This window comes from Pan paniscus, chromosome 3 (assembly GCF_029289425.2).
Source record: "Pan paniscus chromosome 3, NHGRI_mPanPan1-v2.0_pri, whole genome shotgun sequence".
In the NCBI taxonomy this organism is placed as follows: Eukaryota; Metazoa; Chordata; class Mammalia; order Primates; family Hominidae; genus Pan; species Pan paniscus.
Genome location: NC_073252.2, coordinates 5,702,521 through 5,726,762, shown reverse-complemented (window position 1 = coordinate 5,726,762; position 24,242 = coordinate 5,702,521). Strand labels below are relative to the sequence as shown.

At 48.4% G+C, this 24,242-nt stretch overlaps 1 protein-coding gene across 2 annotated transcripts in view; it reads right to left on the bottom strand.

The window, feature by feature from the left end:
* LOC100987783 (serine/threonine-protein kinase 32B) overlaps positions 1-24,242 on the bottom strand; it is a 447,537-nt gene that overhangs the window by 37,799 nt on the left and 385,496 nt on the right. For both annotated transcript variants that reach the window (XM_034951905.4, XM_063603685.1), the window contains 3 exons: positions 16,519-16,622; positions 6,341-6,457; positions 3,040-3,165 (listed from right to left, as the gene is read on the bottom strand). In XM_034951905.4, coding sequence (XP_034807796.1) covers positions 3,040-3,165; positions 6,341-6,457; positions 16,519-16,622 — 347 coding nt within the window. The remainder of the gene's footprint in view (positions 1-3,039; positions 3,166-6,340; positions 6,458-16,518; positions 16,623-24,242) is intronic.

Sequence of the window (24,242 nt, the reverse complement as noted above, 5' to 3'; positions counted from 1 at the left end):
CCTGAGTCTGGCAGATCAGAGCCCGTGAAGAAGGTGGGCGTATTTCTCTGGACTGTCCAAAACGCGCGTTCAGAAGGAACTCAGCCAGGGTCATGCGCGCAGAGCCGAGGCTTTGGAAGCCTCTGGGCACTACTCCCCAGGCTCTGTGAAAGTCCTGGTTTCTCATCTGATCTGTGAAGAATTGGGGTGCAGCCGCCTGAGGTCACAGAGATGGCAGAAGAGACCCAAACCTTTACTCCCGGCTCAGGAGAGCCTGCTGGTCTCCTTCCGAGGACTCTGCCCTGTGGTTTATTTTCTGTCTTTGTAGGTTTATTGGCTTATGGCTCCACAAAACCCTACCCTTGTGGTTGTCAACTGGGAACAACTTTATCCTCAGGGGATGCTTGGCAATGTCTGGAGACATTTTTGTTTGCACAACAGAGGGGATGCTACTGGCATCTCATGAGTACAGTCCCGGGGTGCTGCTAAACACTGTACAGGCAAAGGACAGTCCCCCATCCCAAAGAGTGGTCCCTCCCCAAAGGTCGAGCCGCAGTGGGGGCTGCCCTCTGTTGTCTGTAAGCTCCCTGGCAGCTGGCCCTGGGGCTGTTTTCTTCCCAGGGGTCCAGCTCCTGTGCAGCACAGTGCTGGTGGGTGTAGGTGCTCGGGGGACACAGATGGTGACAGTAAGGTCTGTGCTTTTCACTTTCTCATTGGCCAGCAGAATAGGGTGGGAAATGGGATGGAGACTGCCTGCCCCCAGCATTGAGCCATTGCCCCCGCAGCTGTCCCTGCTGGCCCCAAGGCACACTTGCACACCACACACACACACAGATACACAGGCACACAGACACAAAAACACAGGCGTGCGCGCACACACACACACACAGATGCACAGGCACACACAGACATAAAGGCACACACACACACAGGCACACAGACACATATAGACATACAGACAGACACACAAGCAGGTACACACACACAGACACATACACATAGACACACAAACATACAGACACAAAAACAGAGGCACACACATGCAGATACACAGGCACACATAGACATATAGGCACACACACACGGGCATGCACACAGACATACAGATGTACAGACACACAGACACATGGGTACACACAAATGCACTGGCATGCACACACAGGCACACACAGATGCACAGGCACACACACGGACACACTTCCACACATACCCACACAGGCACACAGAGCTCCCAGTTGGCCAAGCGAAACCCTAAAATAATTATATTGGGAGAACAGCGGAGAGCTCTACCTGAACAGCCACTCTATGCTAAGCCTGCCCTGGACACTTTGTCCCCATGGCCTGTTCCCACAGCAGTCCAAGGGGTGTCTGAAGAGCCAGGGAGCTTTCTGAACTCAGAGGCAGCACCATGTCCACTCTGGGGTCAAGGAAGCCTTCCAGCCGGGCAGATTCCCTAAGGTTAGGCCGGTCTGGGCAGGTAGAAGGAGGTCCAGGCAGTTGGAATGGCACACGGCCAGGCCTGGAAGACAGGGACGAAGCCCTGTGCAACCTGCCATTCCATAGCCTGTCTGGAGCCCTGCCTGCGAGGGAGGTGGGGAGAAAGGTGGGCTCAGGGGAGAGCAGGGCCAGCCCTGGACCAGGTGAACTGGCTAAGCAGGTGGGGATGCGACGCTGCTCACAGGGAGAGGACGGGAACAGACTAGCGTCAGCCAGGCTTGGCATCGGTTGGATTCAGTGGTGAACACTGGGCAGGCTGTGGGGAGGGTCTGTGTTCAGACAGTGCGTGTGCGCTGCTACCACGGTTTGTGAAAAGGGTCTGGAAGCCTGGCGCTCTTGGAGAAACTGATGTGGGGAGACATTATTTTTGCACCAAAAGGAGTGACATAAGTCTTTAAAATAATCTGACATGAAACACTAGTCGGGGACGTCTGAGGCTCCCCAGGAACCAGCCTAGAAATCTCTTGCCTTCCAGGCTGGAGTCTCCACCTCCATTCACATAATACGGGGCTGGAACAGGCAACAACAAAGAGCAAATGTTGTGTCCTTTTTCCTGCTCACACCACTGCTACGGGGCAGGGCAAGGACAGGTGAGCGGGTGGGGTGTGCTCTCCTAGGTCACAGACGGCAGAGGTGGCTGAACTGGAATGTCACCCAGGATTTCCGTCCCAATTGTCACTATTCCTCAGGTGCTCTCTGCAATTCCCTCTAGGAGAAATGTAACTGCTCAGCAGGAAGGGACCACAGGAGGCTTCCAGGCAGGTCCAAACTTTCAGTGTCTCTCCTGGAGGACCCAGGAGCCTCCAGCTCCTGCCAGAACCCTCCTTTAAAATGTAAATCCAATGCTTTCACTTCCCTGCCTTAAACACTCCAGTTTCTGGGGGACAAAACCTAAAACTATGACCGTGGCCTCTGGAAGCCCTTTTGGTGTGGCATGTGTTCCTTCCTGGCCCCATTTCCTGTTATATTCCCTCTGGTTTATTCCCTTAAATGCTATAAAATTGTTCTTTGAAACCCAGGCTTTCTGCTGCCTTCAAGAGTGTGATCTTGGCGACCTCTTTGCCTGGAAGGCTCATTGCCCATCCCTGCAGTCCTGGTTCCCTCACTTTACCTCTAGGTCTCTGCCGACCCTCCCTAAAAGAAGCCCCTGCCTCCGCCCCTCCCATCCCACCTCTCTTCCGAGCTTGTGCAACAAGTGCTGACTGCCCTGTCGGGGTAGGTCATTGCCTGTCTTCCTCTACTCGGCAGTCAGCTCTGTGGAGGCAGAAGGGTAGATCAGCCTGCTATCCCCACACCTGGACCTGAGCACCTGGGGGTGGGATTCAGTGACAGAGAGAAGGCTTGGCACCCCCAAAGGACCTACCACAAGGAGGGAAGCTGCACAGCTGGGACCCTGGAAATCAGGCCCAAGTTCACCCCGAATTCCAGGAAGACGTAAGCCCTTGGTGCTCAGGTGGCCGTGGCCAGCAGAGGGCTCACTAGCCAGCTGCCAAAGTCTTGCTTTGCACCAAGGTGGGGACCCTGCAGAGGGGTGGCATGACATCAGGTGGGACTTCCACTCACATTGGGCACAAAGCCGGGCATCAGTGCCTTCTCGAACACCGCGTCCCAGTTCATGTCGGCCAAGTAGGGCACGCTCTGTATGTCATGAAGGCTGGACACGCGGCTCTCAGGATCCTTGGTCAGGAGCTGCAGTTAGAGGGCAAATGAGTTTCCATGAATTGGGCATCCCTCAAGGTTAGCGGGGACTCTGAAGGAGGGGGTCTCAGGGCAATTAATGTGCCTCTGCTCTTCATGCTCTATTGATGTTGTGCCCCGTCTGGATCGCTGTTGTTGGAAGTGCCATCTGCACTCATCTCTTTATAGCCAGGGAGAAACTGAGAGGTCAGGCTGCTTCTGCACGGTCATCCAGTGAGGGACTGTTAGGGCAGGGACCAGACTTTCAGCCCCCATGTTCCTTTCTGGGACTGGAGCCTGTAACAGGCTGCCTCTCTGATGTCTGGAGAAGCATCCAATTACAAATACAAAGAATTAGCTGCCTCATCTTAGGATTTCCAACTTGGTAATGAGAGGCACGAAATTGTAATAAAATTTATACCTGGACAGCTACGAGGTGACCTCTGTGACCTAATGAAGTGGCCTCATTTGTAGCCAAGGGGACACTTTTTAGCTTCTCTTCTAATTGAGTTTCAGGTAATAAGGAGTGACGTAGCATAAGAACAGCTGAAGACTATGACCTGGCATCCCAGCGGGCCTCCCAACTTGCCAAAACCCTGTAGCTTATCTACTGAAAAAGCACAGGGGCCAAGAATGAAAAGACAGAGGCCTGGCCCCGGGACTGTCATTTAACAGCTGTGACCTTGGGCGAGCTGCTGGGTGCCCTGGGCTCATTGCCTCCCTGAAAGCAGGGGGAATAATGGAGACTTCTCCACTTCCAGCTCATGGTAGGATGAGACCAAATGGGACTGGTAAGGACCTGGCACATACTTAGAAAGGGGGGGCGCACACCAGGGTCCACAGGTGGAGCTGGAAGTCAGAGCCCCCTGCCAGTTCACACACACCTGTCACTGCAGAAATCTCCCACCTATGCCCATTGAGTGGCTGCAGTCACAGCCCACAGGGATAGCTAGCAGGGGTTGCATCTGCTGATCACAGCTGCCACTCTTTAGGGGCTGTCCCAAAACAGTGGGTGCCAACTTAAGCAGGTTCCACTTCAATACCATGTGGAAGTTCACTGTTCAGGGCAGCTGTTCTGAAAACATGCTGATGCCCAGACCTGAGGGCCAGATTCTGAGTCACTTGGGTGGGCTGGGAGGTGCAGGCATTGGTGGTATGTAAGGCTTCCACATGGTTCTAATGAGCAGTCAGGGTTAAGAGACACTGACTTATAAGAACCAGGTGACGGGATGCGAGAGTGATCTGGCTGCGACACCTGTCATGCCATTGATTGCCAGGGTTGCTTCGGCTAATCTGGCTGGCTAGGCAGGTGTCCCCTTGCTCTCTCACGACTCCATGTGCATCCCTCCGAAAGCTGTGCACCCAGTCAAAGAGGATGACCATCCCCAATAGAGGAGGATCGGTCTTCGGTCAAGGGTATATGAGTAGCTGTGCTGCCCTGCTAGAGCCTCCAAACAAGCTCTCAAGAACCAGCCGGTGGATTTCCTTTAAAGTAATTCAACAGATTAATAATTCAACAAGCCATTATAGCCATGTAGGGATTAAAAGCTGGGACCTGAAGTTAGGAGAGTTTGGATCAAAATCCTGCTTCTGCCTTTTAATAGCTCTGTGGCATTGGTTGAATGATTTTGGTTTCCTACGCCTCGGCTTTCTCATCTCTGGTACTGGGATAGTGACACTCTCCCTGCTCACAGGGCTTGGGAGGAGTAAGGGAGAAGAGCCATCGTATGGCCCAGAACGCAGGATCCTAAACAGTGCTGGCTGCTATTGTCATCATTCCTTTAAAAACAACTGGGTGCCAACCTCATGCAAGACTCAGCCCCATGCAAGACTCAGCTCCATGCATCGTGGAGGATGTGAAGGGAGCCTTGAAGGCAGGGCACCAAGATCTCCTGCCCATGTCAGACTGGAGTGCACACCAGAACCACCTGGAGAGCTCATGGAGACACAGACGGTGGGGCCCACCCCAGGTGTCTGATTCAGGTCTGGGTGGAGCCTGAGGATGTGCGTTTCTAACAGGCTCCCACATGACGCTGATGCTGGCTGGTCCTAGGCCCATAACTTGGGAACCACTGCTTTAGTCTAATAGCAACAGTTCCTGCAGAAAGTCAAGGAGATTGATTCCTTCCTTCCTTCCTTCCTTCCTTCCTTCCTTCCTTCCCTCCCTCCCTCCTTCTCTCCTCCCTCCCTCCTTCCTTCCTTCCTCTCTCCCTCCGTCCCTCCCTTCCGCCTCGCCTCGCTTCTTTCAGAGTTTCGCTCTTGTTGCCCAGGCTGCAGTAAAATGGTGCGATCTTGGCTCACCACAACCTCTGCCTCCCAGGTTCAAGTGATTCATCTGCCTCAGCCTCCAAGTAGCTGGGATTACAGGCATGCGCCACCTACTTTTGTAGGTGGCTACTTTTGTATTTTTAGAGAGACGGAGTTTCTCCATGCTGGCCAGGCTGGTCTCGAACTCCTGACCTCATGTGATCCACCTACCTCAGCCTCCCAAAGAGCTGGGATTACAGGCGTGAGCCACTGCGCCCAGCCGAGATACCCAATTTCTTAAAGGTCATTGAGTAAAAAGACCATGTGCAGCAGATTTAAAAAACCCACATGCAGGCTGGGCACGGTGGTTCATGCCTGTAATCCCAGCACTTTGGGAGGCCGAGGCTGGCGGATCACAAGATCAGGAGATTGAGACCCTCCTGGCTAACGTGGTGAAACCCCGTCTCTACTAAAAATACAAAAAATTAGCCGGGCGTGGTGGCGGGTGCCTGTAGTCCCAGCTACTCGGGAGGCTGAGGCAGGAAAATGGCGTGAACCCGGGAGGCGGAGCTTGCAGCTTGCAGTGAGTCGAGACTGCGCCACTGCACTCCAGCCTGGGCGACAGAGTGAGACTCCATCTAAAAAAAAAAAAAAAAAAAAAAACCCACATGCATTATTTCCGTTTATTAGGAGCTCGTAGCAGAGTGACAAGAGCCTAGGGGCTTGCTGTCACAGCTGCCACTGTCCTCCGAGGTGTGCTGATCTGCATGCACCCCCATAACAGCGTTTATTCCACGGCATCTGGCATTTGAGCGCAGCTGATTTGATCATCTCTACCCCGAGTATGCCATTTGTATTCTCACCCCTTCGTTTGCGGATATGGCTGTTTCTACACTCACCGTACCTCCCTGGTGGGGCAGGCTGGGAGCTGCCCCCTTACCTTCCTCAGCAGGGCCACCATCCCCTTGCACCACGTGGAGGAGTAGTGGACACGCTCCACCTTGAACATGTTGAGGATTTCATCGATGGGCGTGGCCGAGTGGATTTCGTACGGCCTCTGCAATCAAAGGACAACAGCCAGAATCAGAGAGAGAGCCATTGGAAGGCACCGTCCGCATTTTAAGATTGTATGATTATGAGGGATGGTTTATTCTTCCTCTTCAAGTAACAGTGGGTGCTTCTCTTTCACAGCAGAGCAGGTGGCCCGAACCCAAGTGCCAACAGTAACCAGGCCCAGGAGGCAGTGCAGGACCCGGCAGGTGGGTGCTGCTTCTGTGGCCATGGGATGTTAGGGGTGGCTCACCGAGGTCACACAGCCCACAAATGCCAGAGGCAGGACTCACTGTCAGCAGCTTTACACCAGAATCCCTGCTCCAGTCACAGGCTTGCGGGCTGACTCTTGCCGTCCACCAGGCACCCAGGGACACCTCCAGTCATAGCCCCCACTTGCTGGGCCTTGGCCGCCACTTTCCCTGTCCTGGCCGAACTGGCCCATGGGGTGGACAGAGCTGAGATGGCCAGTGTCTGGGTGTGGTTGGGCTGAGGGATGGGAGGACTCCAGCCTCGTCCCCTGACTTCTCACCTGTCCTCCCCTCCCTACAGTGAGGATGTGTAAGCTCTGCTCTCCCCCAGTTTCTGAACTTGGTAGAAAATGAAGCCTCCTGACCATGTTTTCTCAACATTGCCATGTGCAGCTTCTTGCTTCTAAGTCCCTCTCAAAGCTTGGGAAGATTTTCTTGACTGTGACCCTGGGGGCAAGGCTTGGAGTGCTTCTGAGCAGCAGTGCACTCCCGGTCCCCGCTCCCTGTGCCCCAACCCCCATGAACATATCGCCCAGAGCCTCTCCAGCTGAACTGCGGTCCAAGACGTTTTCAGGTTGGTATCATGGCCACATGTCTTGGGATGACAAAAACAACAGTTTCCCTGGCACGTGTGGTGGTACAACAAACTGATCCTGGAGAAATCTGAGCGATGAATTCGTGATTAACCCATATGAAGTTGACTGCCATTAATATGTGCCAGTAAAATTAGTGCTGTCTGTCTCCTCCACAAAGCTGTGGGCTGCTCAAAGGGGGAATTTGACCACGCTCATTTCTGTGTTCTCGGGGCCCCAGTAGTGTCTGTCATCGAGCAGGGTCCCAGAGCATGGCGACAGTGAACGTCTCAGTCCCTCCTGCGACAGTGACCGTCTCAGTCCCTCCGCAGGTGCTGAGCGAACGCTGACCCTGAGTCAGACGCCATACTGGGATCCCACTGCCACCTTGGTCCCTGGGTTTGGGGTTTCCAGGTACACACTGTGAAAAAACACTCACTTGTACTGGCTGCACCTTGAGTTCTTGCTTCGGAAAAGTTCCAAGAAGCCCAGCCCTGCAAACCAGTAGGATCTGGAGATGCCAGAGTTGGGAACGAACTCCCCTTATCTCCATGCTGAAAACCCCACCTGGGGAGGAGCTGATTTCCTATGCATGCGGCATATGTAGAAGCATGATCCGCTTGCACTGATCTTACTGGCCACCCTCCCAGGTTGTGGTCACTGGACTGTCACCACCATGTGATCGAGCCCACACGTTGTGTGGGTAACACCGCGGCACTTAAGGTTCTGGCTCCAACCTCATGGAACCACAATTCCCACAGGGCTGCTGCAGACAGAAGGCGCCCGCCCAAAGGGGCAAGGGGTCCCGATCCTTGGGAGGGCTACAGTTCCCTGGAGTGAAGGGACACCTTTATCTTTACCAAACAGGGGGCCTTGGAGAAGATGTTGGCCCTGAGGGGTGCGCCTGTGCCCCCTCAGATGTGCATACCCAGAAGGGAGCTTTTTTTCCCGACTGGCGCCTTCTCTCTTATCTGTTAATTGAGTGAGGACCTGTCCATTTCACCGTATAACAGGCAGAGCAAAACCAAAACCCGTGGGCTCTCTAGAAAGTCTAGTTAACTTGATAAATTAACACTTAAAAAATCTTTCTTCAATTTTTTTTAATCTAATGGGAAAGTTACTTCCATGAATGAGCATTTCCTGCCCATCATTGCGTGTGTGAGATCCCTTCGCACTTCGCCAGAAACAACTACCATAGTTAGAATGATGAGAGCCGATCTTAACTGAAAATGCCCCTTACGTGACACAAAGCTCATAGAATCTTTATGAGCTGGTGACTGTTAACATGACCATTTCACAGAAGACAAAACCGAGGCACTATATCCTGGAGCTGGGCACTGAGGTGAAAGGCCAGGCAGTGTGAATTGCCAAGGCTCACCTCTGACCACTGCTGTTACAGGGGAAATTGTGTCCTCCAAATTCATATGCTAAAGTCCTAGCCCCCAGGACCTCAGAATGTGACCTTATTTGGACATAGGCTCTTCCTAGAAGTAATCCAATTGAGTCATTAGAGTTGGTCCTAATTCTACGTGACCTGAGTCCGTACAGAAGGGGGACTTTATGGCACAGAAAGACACATAGAGGAAAAACGATGTGAAGAAGACAGCCATCCACACGCCAAGCAGAGAGGCCTGGAATAGGTCCTTCCCTCAGCCTCAGGAGGAACGAGCCCTGCCAACCACTTCATCTCAGACTTCTGGCCTTCAGAACTGTGAGAGAATAATTTTTGTTTAAGCCACCCAGTGTGTGGATCTTAGTTACGGCCATCACAGGTAATGAACAGCAGCCCCACAGAGCTCTCACTCCAGGAGGTGGCTGACTTTGACTCTGCTCCTGTGATGAACTGGTGACCTCTGTAGATGGGGCCCGGCATGAGCAGGACAGACATGGTCCCTCCTGCACTGAGCTCACTGTCTTGGAGAGAGATGGGCAATAAAGAGAGGTTGGGGGTGGAATGAGTGCTGGGGAGGGAATCTATGGGGCCGCTGGGCATGTTTGCGGAAGGGCAGTTCTCTATAATCTCCACAGGGGCAGGGGCAGGGGCAGGAGACCCAGAGCTCAGGGCTACCACTGGGAGATGAGCTGGGGCTGAGTTCAGTTTTGGACTTTTTTTTTTTTAGATGGAGTTTCACTCTTGTCGCCTAGACTGGAGTGCAATGGTATGATCTCGGCTCACTGCAACCTCCACCTGCCAGGTTCAAGCGATTCTCTTGCCTCAGCCTCCCAAGTAGCTGGGATTACAGGCACGCGTCACCATGCCCCACTAATCTTTTTTATTTTTAGTAGAGACCAGGTTTTACCATGTTGGCCAGGTTGGTCTCGAACTCCTCACCTCAGGTGATCTGCCCGTCTCAGCCTCCCAGAGTGCTGGGATTACAGACGTGAGCCACTGCACCCAGCCATTTTGGACTATTTATAATTGCTCCTTCCTGCCTTTTTTGCTTTTCAATAAACAGTTCTGCCCAACACAGTCCCACCCCTACCCTGAAAAGGAGGTGCAAAGACCCTGGACAATGATGGGGCACTTCATCCCTCATTTCAAACGTCAGGAAACTGAGGCTGGGAGATGAAAAGAGACTTTCCCAATGTCCCCGATTCTCATCCCCTGGTCTTTCTGCAGTGCCACCAGAGACCCAGAATCCAAGCACCCAACTTGAACACCAGCCAGAAACAAATGTAAATGTTTTCTTATCATTTACATTTCATTCCCTGTTTCCTTATTGGTCATTCAAGGTGCTCATCAATTCTGCTATTCCACTGGACCTCCACATGAGCTACTCTCTCTCTCTCTCTCTCCCTAATCTCTGTAATTCTCTCTCCTTCTGGAGGCAACCGGACCAATTACAAAAACAATGATGATAATAATAACTCCAAGGCACTAGGAAGCCAGTGCAGGAAATACATTTAGAAATGAGTTCGGAACATGATGACTAAAACAAGTTCCACAGCTTTAGGCACCAGGTTCAGCCGTCATCTGTTTGAGTGGTTGTAGAGAAACGTAGGTTCTTTTATAAGATGACTGGCAAATATTAAGATCAATATCCTGTCTGCTTGTATTGATGCTGAGTTCTCTCACTCGCTGGCCTTAGGATATGCTGCGTCAGAATACCAGGTGGTATTTATAAGGTAAAGTAATTCCATGTACTGCTGGTAAAAGCAATTTTAGCAGTGGGACATTGGACGTACTTATTATGGAGTGTGGGTGTGTCTCTATTCCAGGAAACTCGGTTTCTAAAAAAATTTTGCCAATTTACCAAAAAATAGAAGACAGAGGAAAAGAATTGCCGGATGTCTGTCATTTTCACTGTTAAAGTTGAGCTGGGCCTTGGAGACCATCTAATCCAATTTTTTTTCCCAAAATCTTTTTACTCAAAATCCCAAACACAGAACAGATGAAAGTGAAAAACAGTTCCTTAGGCAATTTAAACCTCCAAACCCCAGAGAAACACTTTCCCTGCCCCTGGAACCGTTGAATCATCTCTGCAGGGTCCTAGAGTCTGGGAAACACAGCTTGAAAACACTGAACAATTCACAAAGGTCCTTCCTCCTCCTTTGAATGGAGATCACAGACTCCATTACCTCCCAGGCTTGTGACTCCTGGCACAGTGCTCTACTGGCTCCCTTGGTGAGGTTACCTGGTCCTGTTTCTCCAGGTTCAGCCCACCCACGCCTTGTACATCCAGCGGTACTCAGTGCTGCTCTCTCACCTCTCGGCGGAGCTCTGGGCAACCTCCCTCCACTCGCTGGCCTCTCTGTACCCTCAACCTTCTCTGTCTACCCATTCCTAAGGAGAAGTGCTGACTGGGGTCAAAGGCAAGGGTAACACCAGGTCAGGGAGGTGGTTGGTGGGTGAGCAAAGAGGGTAAAGTCCTCATGTCCCCATGGAGTGGGCACCAAGAAGCACAGAATGTGGATGGGAACCCATCTCTGCTCATGAAGCCCATAGGCCTTACATGCTAATGGTCAGCAAACAGGTATGATCCAGCCTCTGCTCTCCGTGCCTGTCTCTAGTGCTTGAAGGGTGCTAAAGTGGGAAGGATGCAGGCTTTCAAGCAGGTCCTCCCAGGGTAGAAGTCCTAGGGGGATGTGAAAGGGGCGAGGGGTCCTTGAAATCCCACTCCATGGGGGTGCAATGCATTGTGCTAATGGCCTCACCTGCAGGATCCCACTTAGTCCTCCTGGTTGTTCTATGGCTGTGGTTCTCAATCAGGGACAACTGTCCCCCAGGGGATATTTGGCAATGTTTGGAGTCATTTTGGGTTGTCATAACTGGGTGGGGAGTTCTGCTGGCATCTGATGGGTGGAGGCCAGTGATATTGCTGAACATCCTAACAATGCACAGGACAGTCCCGCACCACAAAAAATCATCTGGCCTCAAATGTCCATAGTGCCGAGGAGGAGAAACCTGTACCACGGGCCTGTACTACTGTTCTCCCCATTTTATAGATAAGAAACAGGCTCACTGAAGACCACTGAGAGTCTAGGTGGCAAAGTCAGGATTTGAACCCAGACATATGTGGTTCTATGTATAATATGACCACCGTGCTGTCACTTCTCTGCTTAGGTACCATGGACAGTACCACACTACCTACAGAGTAAAGCCAAATGCCTCCAGCTGGCCTCAGGTCCTTTATAGACTGTCCCCTCACTATCCTTCTGACAGGTGGGTAGGCCAAAATGTTTGTTGAATCAGCCCTAGCTTCCACTTCTCTCCCTGCGCTCACACTATTCCTTCCAACCATTCATATGTGACCGAACTTCAATGTCTCCTCCCCCTGAAATTCTCCCCTGCTCCTCTAAACCTAAGTCAGCAGAGCTTTACCTGCATCTACCTGTCTTGTGGAATCATCGCTGTGTGTGTATTTACTTATTTGCATAATAATCCGCACGTCTCCTGTGTGCCAGACACCGCCTATGCCCTGATCACATTTTCTCATGTAATCTCACATGACCCTGCAGGTGGGCCTGATAAACCTTCTTTTGTGAATGAGGAAGTCAGGGCTCAGATGAGGTTAAGTGACTTAGCCCAAATCACAACACCAAGAAGCACAGAGTGTGGATGGGAACCCATCTCTGCTCATGAGGCCCATTGGCCTTACTTGCTAATGGTCAGCAAGCAGGTGTGATCCAGCCTCTGCTCTCAGTGCCTGCCTCTAGTGCTTGAAGACGCTAAATTGGGAAGGACACAGGCTTTCCAGCAGGTCCTCCCAGGGTAGAAGTAATAGGGGGATGTTTCCTGAGTGCCAGCCATTCATCAGTCATGGAGCTGGGTAATTAACATCATCAGAATCATTTAATTCTCAAAGCAATCCTATTGGGTAGATATAATTACTAATTTCTTCTTGTTAATACAAAAGGATTCTGAATATTCAGTCTGTTTAAAAGCCTTGCTTAGGATCCCAGATGGGGTACCTGGTTAGAGCCAGGGTTTGAACCTGTGAGATTCCTCTAAAGATTATTTTTCTCTATTATAAGGAAGCAGCTTTCGACTGAGTAAGGGGAAAATAATTTCTAGCCATTACAGCTGTCCAAGAGTGAAAAAGATTCTTTCTGGAGGTACAGCGCTCCCTGGATCCTGAGGATAATCAATGAACAGATGGGTGCTCACCTGTCAGAGAGACTTTGAGGTTTGTTGGGACAATGGGTGGCTAAAGATCTGTCCATCTCTTCTCTGTGGATATGGTCAGGGGAAGGGAGATCTCCTCATATCTCTTTCCATAGTGTTCTCTGGAGAGGCAGTAGTCAGAGTGCCAGGGTGACTGGGGCACCAAAAGGAATTCTGACGAGTGGCCCCTACTTGGGCCTTTTTCTTTCAATCAGCACGCCTGCCAGGGTAAGAACTAAGATTCTAGTTTGGCTCAGAGAGAAGGTGGATCCTACTTAGGTCTCTTGTCTAGCCTACAAGCTCCAACCAAAAGCACAGGGTTCTCCGCATCAGTGATTCCCAATGTTTTTGGCACCAGGGACTGGTTTTGTGGAAGACATTTTTTTCCATGGACTAGGGTTGCGGGGATGGTTTCAGGGTGATCCAAGTGCATTACATTTATTCTACACTTTATTATTATGATATTGTAATATATAATGAAATAATTATACAACTCACCATAATGTAGAACCAGTGGGAGCCCTGAGCTGGTTTTCCTACAACTAGGCAGTCGCATCTGGGGGTGATGGGAGACAGTGACAGATCATCAGGCATTAGATTCTCATAAGGTGCACGCACCCTAGGTCCCTCACATGCACAGTTCACAAGAGGGTTTGCGCTCCCATGAGAGTCTAAACCTACCACTGACCTGACAGGAGGTGGAGCTCAGGTGGTGATGTGAGTGACGGGGAGCAGCTCTAAATACAGATGAAGCTTCCCTGGCTCACTTGCCATTCACCTTCACCCCCTGCTTTGCTGTGCGGCCAGTTCCTAACAGGCCACAGGCCAGTCCCCAGCCCCAGGGGTTGCAGAACCCTGGTCTGCACTGTGGTCTCAAACCTGCCAATGGGACTTGGCCCCTCTGCTGTCCATAAAGCATGCTTGGCTCCTCATGAGGAGAAACAGCTGTTTTCCTGGGTCCCTGGCTAACAAGCCATATTAATATCAATTTTCCACCCATTATTTTCAATGCATTCCAACTTTAAGATCCTAGAACAACATTGGGAATTCCCACTATGACCTTTTTATGTGAGACAGAGTCTTGCTCTGTCACACCCAGGCTAGAGTGCAGTGGCACGATCTTGGCTCACTGCAACCTCCGCCTCCCGGGTTCAAGCAATTCTCCTGCCTCAGACTCTCGAGTAGCTGCGATTACAGGCACCCGCCACCATGCCAGGCTAATTTTTTTGTGTTTTTAGTAGAGGCAGGGTTTCGCCATATTGGCAAGGCTTGTTTCCATCTCCGACCTCAGGTGATCCGCCCTCCTCGGCCTCGCAAAGAACTGGGATTACAGATGTGAGTCACCGTGCCTAGCCTCCACTATGACTTTCTTTCCTCTTTTGGACGAAAGGAGCTCCCTGGATCCTACCCAAGGATGTTGTCATTGACATCACTGAGGAATTGCAAGAGGGGGGGATAACTCCTAAATTTACATAGTCCATGGATAAATATGAGTGTTTTTCAGCACAGCTTTTTGACTAAATCAACGGTTTCCAGTATGAAAAACAGAGAATAAATTATTTGCATAAACCTGTTGTCCTTTGGGTCAAAGAAGAAGCCAGTCAAATATATCTGGGAGAAAGATTTACAGTAGTACATAACAGGTGGTGTTCTTTCATTCCATTACTTTGTCTCCATGCCAAAGGCCTGGATCCCCCATCATTTGCTTCTTCCTCTTCCAAGAAGCACCATCCTTGAAAATAGCATCTGGATCTTTCAGCAGAAAACTCAGAAGAATTAAAAAATAAAATAAAATAGTTTATTTGTGAATCAGCAGGGACCACTCCATCCTTGGGGCTTTTTGCCAAGCTATCATCTTTGATTGCACTGACCCATGAGGAATGACTGCCAATATCTTTTCTGTTGGCAGGAGCCCAGTCACGTTTAGGGCAACTGCTCACCAAGGTCATTGCTGTGATTGATTACATAAGATTAACAGCCTCTGGCGGATGCCAGTGTGTTCTGGTTCCTACGACATCGTGGACCCTCGTATTCCTCCTCTGAGTATATATATCAAAGGAAACAGCTAACAGGAAACGAACCGAGCAGGAACACCACACAGGCACCTGTCTTATGCAGCCCCGCAGCAGCTCACAGGTAAATCTGCGGGACATTAATTCTTTTCATTCAGTGAACAAGCTCATATTTTCTTTGCATTCTAAGAATGCAATGTATAATAATTATGTTTTTGAGAAATTCAGGGGAAATAACTGAGATCAAGAGCAGAAAATTGTTGCTTAACTACGGGGTGACAAATAATACTTAATTGCACTCATAGTGTTCATGGTGTACAAACTGCTCTCATCACTCATTCATTCAACAAACATTCAGTCAACACCCATTACAACCATGCAATGGGACACCCACAATGAATAAGACACCATCATGCCCTCAAGGAAGGCACCTCCTATGGGCATGAATATGCATGTATGCAAATGACTGAAACAACATTAAAATTGTAGCCTGTGGGAGAATCTGGCTCTTTGCTTCTGTCAGCTCTGTGCTGGGCACTGGCGCTATGGAGATGAGTCTCAGGCAAACCATGTCTCCCACAGTCCAGGAACCCAGGAATCCTAAAACTCCAGCTCTGCTAAATAGACAGAAAGGATCTTATTATCCCCGTTATAAAAATGAGGAAACCATGGACCTGAGACATGGTGAAGTGACATCCTTTTCAAATGATACTTGTGCAAAGAAATAACACCTCAAAATGAATTTTAGGCAAAGTACTTTCTTTTTCTGAGACAGGGCCTCACTCTGTCACCTAGGCTAGAGTGCAGTGGTGCCATCATGGCTCACTGCAGCCTTGACCTCCCAGGCTCAGGTGATTCTCCTGCCTCAGCCTCCCAAGTAGCTGAGACTACAAGCGAGTGCCACCACGCTCAGCTATTTTTTTTAAAATTATTATTATTTGTAGAGATGTAATTTCCCTATGTTTCCCAGGCTGGTCTCAAATTCCTGGGCTCAAGCAATCCTCCCACCTCAGCCTCCCAAAGTGCTGGGATTACAGTGCTGAGCCACTGTGCCTGGCCTAGACATAATACTTTCTGCTCAAATAAAAAAATGTGTTATTACAGCCACCAAATAGACCCATTAATCATCTTCAGCTTGTAAATTTAAATGCAATAAAATACAAATACGTATTGATTGAATGTCCCATTTTTATAGGACACTGAGTTAGATATTCAGGGAAGATGTGAAACAAAGAGAAAAAAGAAGCATGGTCTTCACCTTTAAAGATTTTCCAATCAGCTAGAAAATCAGACATGAAGACCTTGTGTTGTGGGTTCAAAGAGGACAGTGTTTGAAACCACGAGGCCAAGGCGCTTTGATGTTTGACTTGTCGCTGATCCGCTGTGGGCCTTTGTGTAAGACCCTCCCCCACTGAATGCCTCTTTCCCATCTGTACAATGAGTGGGTTGGACCAGAAGTTCAGGGCGTTCACAGGCGGCACACAGGCATCAGGACTGAAACCTGGGGGGTGGTGATTCCCCCAGTGCTCCTTCCTGCACTGCGGGCCCTGCCGACTCTGCCCGTCCAGGTACAACGTGAGCCCCCACTGCACAGCCCCTCGTGTGTACCGCACAGGTGCCTGTCTTACCCAGCCCCGCAGCAGCTCATAGGCTGTGATGCCCAGGGACCACCAGTCGACAGGGTACGAGTATCCGGGGCCTCCGTCCATGTACACCTGGAATACTTCTGGAGCTGCCAAGGAGAGGACAAAGAGAACATCATTGTGTGTCCCAGTTTATGGCCACCACCCCTTAGAGAGGGGACAAGGAGAGAAATTGAGCTTGTTTTTTTTGTTTGTTTTTTTTTGAGATAGAGTTTTGCTCTGCTGCCCAGGCTGGCACATAACGGCGCAATGTCGGCTCCTCTGTGCCTTAGTTCAAGCGATTCTCCTTCCTCAGCCTGCCGAGCAGCTGAGATTACAGGCACCTGCCACCATGCCTGGCTAATTGTGATATTTTTAGTAGGGATGGGGTTTCACCTTGTTGGCCAGGCTGGTCTCGAACTCTTGGCCTCAGGTGAGCTGCCCGCCTCAGCCTCCCAAAGTGCTGGGATTACAGCCGTGAGCCATCGCATCCGGTCAGAAATCTAGCTTTCTTGGACAGTAAAACCTGTACTTTTTTCACTATGCCATGTGGTTTGTACCCTCAGTAAGCCATGAGCTGTCTGAGAACAAGTTACAGGCATCACATGAAGCACTGGCGTGACACTACCGGGTGGAATGCAGATGGGATGCCCTGAGGGGGCATGGAAGGGCCGTCCACTTGGCGAAAGGGAAGACATGCCCCTGGAGGGGGTGGATTGGTGGAGCATGTTTGCTGGGAGAACGGGTGGGGTAAACCCAGAGTGAAGAAGAGGAACAGAACCCCCAGGGGGTTGAGAACCTTGAGAAATGGACACTTAGAGCTCTCTGTGCCTGGGGCCTATCTCAGGGACAACTATATTTTAGCATAGGTGACATCTAACATGAAATACCCACAATGAGTAAATCCACAAGACAGAAAGCAGATTGGAGGTTGCTAGGGGCTGTGGGTGGGGAAGGGAGGGTGGGTGCACCTCCTTCACGGGTACCGGTTTTCCTTTGGGGTTGATGAAAACAAATGGGTTGGAACTAGACAGAGGCGGTGGTCATATAACATTGTGAATGTACTGAATGCTACTGAATTGTTCACTTTAAAATGGCTAATTTTATCTTATGTGAATTTCACCTCAATAGAAAAAATACAGCGAAGGGGATGGAGGCCCAAGAGTGGTGGACCCTTATTCTTCAGGGTGCTGCATTTGTCCTGGGGTCCTTGTCTCTGATCACTCTCCAAGGGGCTGAGTGGTGGGTTGTCTTAGTGCCTCACCTCCACCTCACTAGGCCCGGAGTGCATTGTAGGGTCTAATCGTCTATGTGGGCTTCCAGGAACATTTTGTGAAATGTTGATTATTTCTAGTAAATTAATTTGCAGGCATAATTCCATTTTACAGTTGTCAGAGCAGCCGAAATCTGCCCCGGGGAGCCACAACCTGTTGTGATTAAAGCTGTCTCAACTCAGTTTCTAGATGGGCATTCACCAGGCATGGAAACAAGATCCAGGATGAGTTGACCTGGGGGCGCTGGCTGGGCAGCTACACACTTGAATCTGACCAGCAGCCACATTCTAGCTGCCCCCTGGTGATATTCTCCATTTGCTTCACATTTTCTAAGTGCACTTTCACCCACGGGTTCTCCTTTCCTCTTCACAACAGCCTCCGGGGACATGTTTTACAGGGGAGGTTCAGAGAGGGCCAGCAGTATGAAGAGGTCACACAGCGAGGAAATGCAAAGCTGAGATGCACCTTACAGGTCTGCTGAATTCCTGTTTGAAGTAAGGTTCGTCTCAACATTTCGTTCAGCACAAACGACATACTCAGTGCCACATAGTGGAATGGTGCACTTGGGAATTTGAGAACATGTCCCTTAGATTATTTGGTCCTTACAAAGGAACTGACATTGTGCCCTGGGAAACAGGGAGACCGCTGCTGCTGCTGGAGTTACCTGTTAGTGATAAGTGACTTACCTTCTCTCTGCCTCAGTTGTGTAGAATGTAGATAATAATAATGGTTTATTCATTGGGCTGTTGTGAGGTTTAAGTAGATTAAATAAGATAATCTATACTAAGAGTTTAGCAGGATGCCTGGCCCGTAGTCAGTGCTCCATGAACATTAGGCATTACTAACAGTCAAATCACGATCCTTAAGAATGCCCAAGGCGGGGGGAGGAGCCAAGATGGCCGAATAGGAACAGCTCCGGTCTACAGCTCCCAGTGTGAGCGACGCAGAAGACGGGTGATTTCTGCATTTCCATCTAAGGTACCGGGTTCATCTCACTACGGAGTGCCAGACAGTGGGCACAGGACAGTGGGTGCGTGCACCGTGCGCGAGCCGAAGCAGGGCGAGGCATTGCCTCACTTGGGAAGCGCAAGGGGTCAGGGACTTCCCTTTCTGAGTCAAAGAAAGGGGTGACGGATGGCACCTGGAAAATCGGGTCACTCCCACCCAAATACTGTGCTTTTCCGACGGGCTTAAAAACGGTGCACCACGAGATTATATCCCGCACTTGGCTCGGAGGGTCCTACAACCACGGAGTCTCGCTGATTGCTAGCACAGCAGTCTGAGATCAAACTGCAAGGCGGCAGTGAGGCTGGGGGAGGGGCGCCCGCCCTTGCCCAGGCTTGATTAGGTAAACAAAGCAGCCGGGAAGCTGGAACTGGGTGGAGCCCACCACAGCTCAAGAAGGCCTGCCTGCCTCTGTAGGCTCCACCTCTGGGGGCAGGGCACAGACAAACAAAAAGACAGCAGTAACCTCTGCAGACTTAAACGTCCCTGTCTGACAGCTTTGAAGAGAGCAGTGGTTCTCCCAGCACACAGCTGGAGATCTGAGAACGGGCAGACTGCCTCCTCAAGTGGGTGCCTGACCCCTGACCCCCAAGCAGCCTAACTGGGAGGCACCCCCCAGCAGGGGCACACTGACACCTCACATGGCAGGGTATTCCAACAGACCTGCAGCTGAGGGTCCTCTCTGTTAGAAGGAAAACTAACAAACAGAAAGGACATCCACACCAAAAACCCATCTGTACATCACCAACATCAAAGACCAAAAGTAGATAAAACCACAAAGATGGGGAAAAAACAGAGCAGAAAAACTGGAAACTCTAAAAAGCAGAGCGCCTCTCCTCCAAAGGAACGCAGTTCCTCACCAGCAATGGAACAAAGCCAGATGGAGAATGACTTTGACAAGCTGAGAGAAGAAGGCTTCAGACGATCAAATTACTCTGAGCTACGGGAGGAAATTCCAACCGAAGGCAAAGAAGTTGAAAACTTTGAAAAAAATGTAGAAGAATGTATAACTAGAATAACCAATACAGAGAAGTGCTTAAAGGAGCTGATGGAGCTGAAAACCAAGGCTCGAGAACTACGTGAAGAATGCAGAAGCCTCAGGAGCCAATGCGATCAACTGGAAGAAAGGGTACCAGCAATGGAAGATGAAATGAATGAAATGAAGCGAGAAGGGAAGTTTAGAGAAAAAAGAATAAAAAGAAATGAGCAAAGTCTCCAAGAAATATGGGACTATGTGAAAAGACCAAATCTACGTCTGATTGGTGTACCTGAAAGTGATGGGGAAAATGGAACCAAGTTGGAAAACACTCTGCAGGATATTATCCAGGAGAACTTCCCCAATCTAGCAAGGCAGGCCAACATTCAGATTCAGGAAATACAGAGAACGCCACCAAGATACTCCTCGAGAAGAGCAACTCCAACACACATAATTTTCAGATTCACCAAAGTTGAAATGAAGGAAAAAATGTGAAGGGCAGCCAGAGAGAAAGGTCGGGTTACCCTCAAAGGGAAGCCCATCAGACTAACAGCAGATCTCTCGGCAGAAACCCTACAAGCCAGAAGAGAGTGGGGGCCAATATCCAACATTCTTAAAGAAAAGAATTTTCAACCCAGAATTTCATATCCAGCCAAACTAAGCTTCATCAGTGAAGGAGAAATAAAATCCTTTACAGACAAGCAAATGCTGAGAGATTTTGTCACCACCAGGCCTGCCTTACAAGAGCTCCTGAAGGAAGAACTAAACATGGAAAGGAACAACCGGTACCAGCCGCTGCAAAATCATGCCAAAATGTAAAGACCATCAAGACTAGGAAGAAACTGCATCAACTAACGAGCAAAATAACCAGCTAACATCATCATGACAGGATCAAATTCACACATAACAATATTAACTTTAAATGTAAATGGACTAAATGCTCCAATTAAAAGACACAGACTGGCAAATTGGACAAAGAGTCAAGACCCATCAGTGTGCTGTATTCTGGAAACCCATCTCACGTGCAGAGACACACATAGGCTCAAAATAAAAGGATGGAGGAAGATCTACCAAGCCAGTGGAAAACAAAAAAAGGCAGGGGTTGCAATCCTACTCTCTGATAAAACAGAATTTAAACCAACAAAGATCAAAAGAGACAAAGAAGGCCATTACATAATGGTAAAGGGATCAATTCAACAAGAAGAGCTAACTATCCTAAATATATATACACCCAATACAGGAGCACCCAGATTCATAAAGCAAGTCCTGAGTGACCTACAAAGAGACTTAGACTCCCACACATTAATAATGGGAGACTTTAACACCCCACTGTCAACATTAGACAGATCAACGAGACAGAAAGTCAACAAGGATACCCAGGAATTGAACTCAGCTCTGCACCAAGCGGACCTAATAGACATCTACAGAACTCTCCACCCCAAATCAACAGAATATACATTTTTTTCAGCACCACACCACACCTATTCCAAAATTGACCACATACTGGGAAGTAAAGCTCTCCTCAGCAAATGTAAAAGAACAGAAATTATAACAAACTATCTCTCAGACCACAGTGCAATCAAACTAGAACTCAGGATTAAGAATCTCACTCAAAACCGCTCAACTACATGGAAACTGAACAACCTGCTCCTGAATGACTACTGGGTACATAACAAAATGAAGGCAGAAATAAAGATGTTCTTTGAAACCAACGAGAACAAAGACACAACATACCAGAATCTCTGGGACGCATTCAAAGCTGTGTGTAGAGGGAAATTTATAGCACTAAATGCCCACAAGAGAAAGCAGGAAAGATCCAAAATTGACACCCTAACATCACAATTAAAAGAACTAGAGAAGCAAGAGCAAACACATTCAAAAACTAGCAGAAGGCAAGAAATAACTAAAATCAGAGCAGAACTGAAGGAAATAGAGACACAAAAAACCCTTCAAAAAATTAATGAATCCAGGAGCTGGTTTTTTGAAAGGATCAACAAAATAGATAGACTGCTAGCAAGACTAATAAAGAAAAAAAGAGAGAATCAAATAGACGCAATAAAAAATGATAAAGGGGATATCACCACCGATCCCACAGAAATACAAACTACCATCAGAGAATACTACAAACACCTCTACACAAATAAACTAGAAAATCTAGAAGAAATGGATAAATTCCTGGACACATACACTCTCCCAAGACTAAACCAGGAAGAAGTTGAATCTCTGAATAGACCAATAACAGGAGCTGAAGTTGTGGCAATAATCAATAGCTTACCAACCAAAAAGAGTCCAGGACCAGATGGATTCACAGCTGAATTCTACCAGAGGTACAAGGAGGAACTGGTACCATTCCTTCTGAAACTATTCCAATCAATAGAAAAAGAGGGAATCCTCCCTAACTCATTTTATGAGGCCAGTATCATTCTGATACCAAAGCCAGGCAGAGACACAACCAAAAAAGAGAATTTTAGACCAATATGCTTGATGAACATTGATGCAAAAATCCTCAATAAAATACTGGCAAAACGAATCCAGCAGCACATCAAAAAGCTTATCCACCATGATCAAGTGGGCTTCATCCCTGGGATGCAAGGCTGGTTCAATATACGCAAATCAATAAATGTAATCCAGCATATAAACAGAGCAAAAGACAAAAACCACATGATTATCTCAATAGATGCAGAAAAGACCTTTGACAAAATTCAACAACCCTTCATGCTAAAAGTTCTCAATAAATTAGGTATTGATGGGACGTATCTCAAAATACTAAGAGCTATCTATGACAACCCACAGCCAATATCATACTGAATGGGCAAAAACTGGAAGCCTTTCCTTTGAAAACTAGCACAAGACAGGGATGCCCTCTCTCACCACTCCTATTCAACATAGTGTTGGAAGTTCTGGCCAGGGTAATTAGGCAGGAGAAGGAAATAAAGGGTATTCAATTAGGAAAAGAGGAAGTCAAATTGTCTCTGCTTGCAGACGACATGATTGTATATCTAGAAAACCCCACTGTCTCAGCCCAAAATCTCCTTAAGCTGATAAGCAAGTTCAGCAAAGTCTCAGGATACAAAATCAATGTACAAAATCACAAGCATTCTTATACAACAACAACAGACAGAGTGCCAAATCATGAGTGAACTCCCATTCACAGTTGCTTCAAAGAGAATAAAATACCTAGGAATCCAACTTACAAGGGATGTGAAGGACCTCTTCAAGGAGAACTACAAACCACTGCTCAAGGAAATAAAAGAGGATACAAAGAAATGGAAGAACATTCCATGCTCATGGGTAGGAAGAATCAATATCATGAAAATGGCCATACTGCCCAAGGTAGTTTACAGATTCAATGCCATCCCCATCAAGCTACCAATGACTTTCTTCACAGAATTGGAAAAAACTACTTTAAAGTTCATATGGAACCAAAAAAGAGCCCGCATGGCCAAGTCAATCCTAAGCCAAAAGAACAAAGCTGGAGGCATCACACTACCTGACTTCAAATTATACTACAAGGCTACAGTAAACAAAACAGCATGGTAGTGGTACCAAAACAGAGATATAGATCAATGGAACAGAACAGAGCCCTTAGAAATAATGCCGCTTATCTACAACTATCTGATCTTTGACAAACCTGAGAAAAACAAGCAATGGGGAAAGGATTCCCTATTTAATAAATGGTACTGGGAAAACTGGCTAGCCATATGGAGAAAGCTGAAACTGGATCCCTTCCTTACACCTTATACAAAAATCAATTCAAGATGGATTAAAGACTTAAACGTTAGACCTAAAACCATAAAAACCCTAGAAGAAAACCTAGGCATTACCATTCAGGACATAGGCAAGGGCAAGGACTTCATGTCTAAAACACCAAAAGCAATGGCAACAAAAGCCAGAATTGACAAATGGGATCTCATTAAACTAAAGAGCTTCTGCACAGCAAAAGAAACTACCATCAGAGTGAACAGGCAACCTACAAAATGGGAGAAAATTTTCGCAACCGACTCATCTGACAAAGGGCTAATATCCAGAATCTACAATGAACTCAAACAAATTTACAAGAAAAAAAACAACCCCATCAAAAAGTGGGCGAAGGAAATGAACAGACACTTCTCAAAAGAAGACATTTATGCAGCCAAAAAACACATGAAAAAATGCTCATCATCACTGGCCATCAGAGAAATGCAAATCAAAACCACAATGAGATACCATCTCACACCAGTTAGAATGGCAATCATTAAAAAGTCAGGAAACAACAGGTGCTGGAGAGGATGTGGAGAAATAGGAACACTTTTACACTGTTGGTGGGACTGTAAACTAGTTCACCCATTGTGGAAGTCAGTGTGGCGATTCCTCAGGGATCTAGAACTGGAAATACCATTTGACCCAGCCATCCCGTTACTGGGTATATACGCAAAGGACTATAAATCATGCTGCTATAAAGACACATGCACACGTATGTTTATTGCGGCATTATT